Source organism: Calliopsis andreniformis, chromosome 10, assembly GCF_051401765.1.
Source record: "Calliopsis andreniformis isolate RMS-2024a chromosome 10, iyCalAndr_principal, whole genome shotgun sequence".
NCBI classification, from domain to species: domain Eukaryota; kingdom Metazoa; phylum Arthropoda; class Insecta; order Hymenoptera; family Andrenidae; genus Calliopsis; species Calliopsis andreniformis.
The window spans coordinates 7091987-7099579 of record NC_135071.1 but is presented as its reverse complement, the minus strand read 5'-3'; the positions used below and the strand labels follow the sequence as shown (position 1 = coordinate 7099579).

At 36.7% G+C, this 7593-nt stretch overlaps 1 protein-coding gene across 1 annotated transcript; it reads right to left on the bottom strand.

The window, feature by feature from the left end:
* Positions 1-899: 899 nt before the first annotated feature.
* On the bottom strand, positions 900-7572 carry LOC143185089 (uncharacterized). The gene is made up of 2 exons (XM_076387824.1): positions 7326-7572; positions 900-2550 (listed from the first exon to the last, which is right to left on the bottom strand). Exon 2 carries the CDS (start codon positions 2546-2548, stop codon positions 2321-2323), a length of 228 nt encoding a protein of 75 aa, XP_076243939.1. The 5' UTR covers positions 2549-2550; positions 7326-7572; the 3' UTR covers positions 900-2320.
* Between the last annotated feature and the right edge of the window lie 21 nt (positions 7573-7593).

Below are 7593 nucleotides of genomic sequence, written 5' to 3'. Positions count from 1 at the left end.
CATCCCAACAGTAGCCCAAAAATACACGTACAAAAAAGGTGTGAAATCAGACTGAGCTAGAAGTACATTTAGATATAGTTTAAATTTTTTAAGCCTTTTTCATAGCAGATAGAGCAAAATGAACTATGCGTTTATTTAAACATGTTACGTAAAAAAATGAGTCTTGCAAACAGACAGCTGAGATCACTGTCACATATAGACATCAAGGTCTCAATTATAATCCCACACAGATTGATCGTTCCACATAATGACTCGCATTTGGGAAAGCGAAACAAATACAATAGCAATTTTTGTTTAATCCTCTATTGTATTTCATTTAGCATAGTTTTTACCGCAATTATCTGATAGATTGATGTAAATTTCAATTGTAAAACAGTTTTTTTACTTTTATGTTTTTATTCGTTACCTTTTTAAAAATATTTGTTGCTAATAAGCACTATAAACAATTGATGCAACATTAAAATTTAATTATAAAAAAGGAACATGTGTATTGTCTATTTTTAAAACATTCACAATTCGTTAAAAGCGTACCAATTCATTTAAGGAAGCATTTACATATTACACGTCTCATAAAAATATTAAAAATGTTGAATGGAAAAATACAAATATTCTATCACTATCAACAAGATTTGTGCATTCTTTCATTATATTTTCAAGACATTGAACAAGAACCCTGCGAAAATATTGTCAGGAAACATCAGTCAAATTGCTCTGATCCATATACGAGTCATGGGATTGTGGATATATTAATTCACAAGTATTTGTTTGTCGTCTAACCACTGCACAATAATGAGTGTCAAATATTATTTTAAAAAACCCTGTAATTTAACAAAAGAATTCCCCTCCAAAAACAGGAATATAAATTTCAATATAAGCATAAAGCAAGTTAATAAACAGTATCGTTTTTGTCAGAACAATATTTTATTACTCAAAGATAAACACATTTCTAAAAACCCTGGTCGCAGTTCCACCACAGTTTCACAATAACAGCGATTTTACTCGGTACACCTGCAGGTTTAACGCTTGAAACGGAGACTCGCTTAAACAATCATCAAATTCAATGTTTGGTTCCTAGTCGCAGACTAGAACCCTGATTTTCTTTATCGATTGCGCATTAATAATCATAATTCACGATCATAGATATCTGAAGCGCATGAGATTTGAAGAGCCAAACACAAACTAAAGGCGAAACTATTTCACATTTTTTGGTATCTGGACCTCAGAGCGCAAATTTCCAACTCTCTAAACATTCTTTCGAACAAATTTTCTAAGACTTTTTACATGTTTCTTTCAATTCTCTGAATCTCAATTTTTGGAAATTTGTATTTGAACACTGAGTAACTCCACCTTTTGGTGGATATGGTAAAGTTCAATATCAGGGAAAGTGCTCAGGGACTTAAAATGTGTCAGAGCCAGGAAACACCAATAACCTTTAATATTCTTTATCTTAAAAAAAGTTACAGACTTAATATCATTTTCACACTGTCATATCGAAGCCTAAACCATTTGAAACGTAATAATATACATCATCGGCAAGAGGTGCTGGATTATACGTTGGAAACGCATAAAGTATTATTTTCTAAAAAGATGGACATAATACTGGCTCTAGAGTCCAGATATTCCTGGAACAAAGAAGCAAAATACGGAATGATAACAATTCGTACAGATTAAGGATTCATTGAACTCAAAATCGGTACAGCAAGAGGGACAGTGACACAGACAACGTCAGAGTAGATGGCAGAACGAAGGGCATGAGTAGGCAAGACAAAACAAAGCAGTGAAGCAGGGTTCGCTCCTGAAGGAATGTCTCGAACATAGCACCACGTTATCCTTACCGCTTACGAGCTAGATGGTGTCCTATGACAGGCAACCGTACAATGCGCGCGCGTAATCCTAAATACTCCAAAACCGAAACAGAAGATCGTGAATGGACCTGTTCCGAGGTTCTGACCGGTGTCAATTGTAACTTGGGGCTGCGCTCTATGTACACGCGCGTACACGCGTCGACCAGCGTGTACGTATATAGTACGTATAGTAGTAATATACTATCTCTACGATAGTAGGCGTGAACGTAGCCAGTACGACGCCCGCGGCTGTTAAACACGTAACGCACTATAATTGAGCTACCGTCGGCCGTCCCTACGCGACGACCAGCCTACATGTGTCCGTGGATATCACGAGAGAGAGAAGGGTCGTCGCGCTTGTGCACGTGTGTACGTTTGCATAACGCAGTTGCATATGTGCAGGGGCGACGCACACGTGCACGGTCGGTTTAATCGTTAATTTGTTAAATGACATCTATGGGGGCGGCCTGGGGACCCTAGCAGCCGACTTGCTGAAGCATCGAGGCGAGCCGGAACACGCGCATCCAGGCGAACATCCCCGTCGAACAGTAAGCAGTCCTCGCCGAGACGCTCGACGAGGCCTTGCAGTCGAGCGTCGACTGGCGATGCGCTGCACGCTTTGGCGTTGCGTCGATCGAGCAGACTTCGCACTCCGACTTCCTCTCCTTCTGCTGCTGCTGCTGCTGCTGCGGCGAGTACTTCATCACTAAGGAAGCATCGGGGAGAGATTAGTCAAGTGGTGCAGATTTCAGTAATCTATGACAGTCTCTCGTTATAAGTTCATTACCGTACACTCTATATCTTACAAGGGACATTACCTACGTGTAACGTCAATTCTTATGAACCTTAGCATTTTCGTAGAATAGCCATTCGACACGTATTTTTGTTTATTGGTTATCGTCCACACTAGCAGATGAAAAGAATCCTCAAAGTTGGCGGTCAAAAATATATTTTGCTTAATATCTCGGAAACCGTTGGGAATAGACTAATAATTTACATGGCACGATTATTTATTTTTTAATGGCGCATTCAACCATATAAGAAATTTTACTAAATACCAATTTGTTTAAACAATATATATAAAAAACGCAGTCCTACGTTACATGATTGGATTCGTTATTAACAAAAATAATTTTGCTGTATGAACTGTTAGTCTACATCCAATAATTTACGAGATATTGAACAACATATGTTCTCGACCCTCAATTTTGAGGGTTGTTTTCACCCCCTAGATGTGAACGATTGCCGATAAAAGAAATACGTGTTCAATATTTCTGATTATTCTACAAATATGTGAAGGTGCATTAAAATCGATGTGTTACACTTAAGTGATGTCTGTTGTTAGCATCATATAAAGTGAAATAGGTTTGATAGAACTCACTGATACTCATGTTTTTAATATTTAAGCTTATCTATATCGAAGACACATTTCCAAAGCTACTTGATCTTGAAAATGGACCGAGATTCCTGTACAGACTATTCATACTTCGCGATTTTGAGTCTTCGCGATTAGTTGTGTCCTTTTGGGAGAAGTTTTATGTTGGAAATATTTTAGTTATGTTGGAGAAAGTTTTTAAAATGAATTATAGTTTATTATCGTTGTTTTTACAAGGAAAAGTTGACGAAGTTTTGCTAGAATTTTTGAAGAAAAAAAAAAGAGAAAATAAATGACAAATATGTACAAAAGTATATGTATAATGGACGACATTTTCAATTCATATCTTATCTTCTTCCGTGAAAGAATGAATTGTCAAAACGAGTTTGTGTTTATTGTATGCATCTGCAACGAGACTACTACTGATTGCAATGATTTACTAACGCTAAACACTTATTGGTGAAGAGATGAATACGTTTCTGTGCGTAATAGTGTAAATGCTATAGCCACGTGCAATAATTGTACGCTGTAATGGCATATAGGAAATCTCGTCTTAAGGTCTATGATTTTTGCACAAACAAAATATAAGTATTCTATGAATCATGTGTTACGAGACTAATTTCCATTTTTATTTAAATGTTGTTATGAATGTTGTAAATGTCAATGTTAACTAGAAGCATTAGAAGTAACTTTTATATATATAACTGTTTCTAATTCATTTTACTGTACAGGGTGTAAAAATATTAATGGTCACGGTAGAAGAGGGTGAATCTACACTTTTGAATCAGTGGCCATTTGTAAAAAAAAACTTATCCGTAAAAATGTTTATAACATTGAAAATTAATGTTAATTTTTGTTGTATTAAGTAATCATATTCTGATCTTTTAAGTACCTATGAAGTACCTATGCATGTACGCAGCCCGCGCGGAGAAGTACATTTACAAATCATGCTCCGATTTAAATCGCTGACATGCACCTTTTATTTATTCTAAAACATTAATTGTAGTTACAAATAATAATTATTTTAACATTAAGGATAATATACATATGTACGAGATTTATATAGTTACCTATACGTAACTTATACAAGGTGTAACAGATAATGTAGCCTTCGATATTGTAAGGGGTGATAGCATCGTCGCGGAAACAGCGCTATGATTTATATCCGTAGTGCCATCATTCTTTCGTAGACATGACATGACTACAGCGCTCTCGATTGAATCTTTTTCTATCGAATGAGCTCTTTCCCAGCTCAAGATTTTCTAATATAAGGACAAAAAGTGTATTCCCATAAACCTTTGTTTTTGTCGGTAATGTCCCCGCCCTGACATATCCGGGTCTACCTTCTTAAGCGTAGGTATATTTACCATCACACACATGCATTAGTGGGTCAAGCAATCATAACATGTTAAAAATTGACCCAATAAGTTTTATTCACAATAGAGCCTCAGATAAACATCAAATCATTTTTCCAGGCCAACAAAGTCTTAAATTTAGTTTTTAGTTCAGGCCATGTCGGGCTAAATTGTGTAAGTCGCCACGCTATGGTTAAGTAATGAGATTTCCGTATGTCACTGTGCCACTTTTTTTCTCACGGCTAACAGTGAAATTCCTTTCACGTGCATATCCCCTTTTGTTTAAGGTAGCGTCTAATTGTGCGCCATTTTACGCAACAAGAGAGAGTATCGCAACACGACTTGAATGACTGATGCATAATCTAAGAGAACGTGAAAACGTGATCCGCTATAAAACTGAGAACTGAGACACGGTCAAATTTTCGGTTTCAGGATGTTCCTATATTTAACGCAGATGACACATCACCTTGGCTGTGTTTGTTGGAATCAAACGCTCACTCGGTCATGGTCAGAGATCTATTACGTGTGCGAGACAAAGTGCGCTGATATAACCGAGCAATGTACGCATGTAATAGAAAAAGTGCTTCAGGGTTGATTAAACAGAGGACTCAAATGCAATGAGAGTAATAAACCAACTTTTCTGATTATTAATAGTCTCACTGTTATTACTTTGTTCACTCTTGAGGCTAGAACCTCTTAAGTAAAAATTTGTTAAGTTTAAGTGCCTGTTACTTTTACCGATTTTGTTGTACAAAACATTCTTTGTAAAAAATATCTAGTTTGCAGGGTAAAACTCTCGAAAACGTCCTCTACTGAACGTGTTAAGATTATTTTAATAACAATTACTCCAATCAGTGGATTGACACCAATTGGAGAACCAATTGTGTGCCATACACGCTCATCTGACTTAATTTTTTTAGCTTTTTTATTTCTTTTCCAGTATATAATAATAATATTATTAATAATTTGCAAACACTCAACACTCGATTATTACCGTACGTGAGAAAATTTGCGACACACCAGGAATTTTTAAACATCTTTGACAGTCCATGACGCGTGTAATATTACAGATGGAAATCATTTTCAGCAATTTCTTTTAAAAAGTTTTAAACGTTCCTAAAATATTCCATCATAAATAAAAAGTATTTATATCTCAGAAAGAAAAAATATTTGAATTTATGTATACACGATTTTTTTTAATCCTTAGGAAGAGTAGAATAGGGTTTCGAAATGAGAGATATTATGTACATATATGATATACACATATATACAGGGTGAGTGGAATATCGTAGTACAACTGGCCAGGGGATAATTCTATGTAAAAAAAAAAAGGCAAAAAATATGGTCAATTTTTTCATCCGAGGGTTTGTTTTCAAGAAAATCGAATTTGAAATTTGTTCAAATACGCAAGGCGATTTGCTTATCGTGTATTCTATTACCGGTTGTCTCTATCCATGCTAATGTTTATAAACATTGATAATGATAGGATACTGTAGAAAATACCCAGATAGTTCGATTTAGACTTTTCACGTGATACGTTGTCTTCATTGTTAAAAGAAGTACCTTTAGATATCAGAGCTAGAATTATTTTTTAACATGACGGTGTCCCGCCACATTTCACATGAACAGTTTATACATATATATAATTTCTTGCATTTAGTATACAAGTATTTCTTTATGCATTTGTCGATGAAATTTGTGGTCGAGGAGCTTGGAAGTACTTTAGGCTGATAAAAATATACAATACAGATTAAAAATGTCTGTGCATTATATTTGTTCGAAATTTGTTCAATTTGACGAATAGCAATTATAAATTTTAGGCTTAATATTTATGATTTAATAACCAATGAATTTCCGTTTTTCGTCTCTTTAGAGTGGGTTATCAAAGCGAGACCACGTATTTTGGTGTCACTAGTTACGTGTATGTTATCGATCAAAAGCAAAGAATGTTCGTGGGTTTATCAATGTTTAGACTTCCTTTTTCCACGATTCCGAGAATAGGTGTGTAGTGGGCGTCTCAAATACATACGTTCTTCAGTGAAGCGCACGCACCTCTTTCGGTCAGCTGATTCCCTAGACCTACTTTTTGCCCGATGATGCAGGCTACGAATAGCTATAGCCACGAATGCGCAGGCATGTGTAGGTAGAAACGAGTACGTATGTAGGTACTACTGTCACTGCACATGTCTACATGTGTCTAAAGATCTCTGTGGCCTAAATCATACTTTTTGTGTGAGGCCATCTTTATATCCAAAAAGTGTAGCTTTGGAGCAAGAATTGCTTCACGAGACACTTGATAAACACTATTCTTAAATGGGACCCAAAAATAGAACAAAAAATGGAAACTTTTTAATATAAAAATTTGTAAATATTAGGTTCATAAATACAATGGTCTCAAGCGAGCGTAAGAATAGGCAAGGAATATGTAACCCTCTGAAAGCTCCAACGCTCCTAACTTAAACCCCCAAATAAATGAGCACAAAACTGTTCATGGACATTTTTCTTCGGAATATGAACAGGAAGAGTCCAAGAGTATGTTCGCCAGCTTCTACACGCGCGATTTTCCCCGGTGCTTCCCGAAGAACGCTCCTCGCCTCGAAAACGCGGCAACATTGGCTAGCGTTATCATCGACCACTTATCACTCCTACGATAATGCGTCGCACGGTGCCAGGAACCATGGATGTTGAAACACAGATGAAAGAATCGAAATGAAGCTTAGAATGCAAAAAATGGATGATTCTGGTACATACCTGTAAGGATTCGTTTCAGTTCTAAGTCCTCGTGAGGAGGCAAACGCGAGTCGGCTCTGCCTTGCTGCAAACCGTTCTAGACTGGCTCGAAGCACTTCGCGTAGTATTCTGCAGAGCACAACGAGGCGCATTCGTGCGAGGGAGGTGAGAAGTAAGATGGGAACAAAAAGAGGGAGAGAGAAGAGCGGAAAGATACTGTCTTCTCGCTCTGTCACGAAGCGATGGACGAAGAAGTGTGTACCGACGCAATCGTTCGGACGGTGAAGAC

Excerpts from the sequence above, each read along its gene's own strand:
- LOC143185089 (XM_076387824.1), bottom strand. The coding sequence starts at position 2,548 with ATGAAGTACTCGCCGCAGCAGCAGCAGCAGCAGCAGAAGGAGAGGAAG.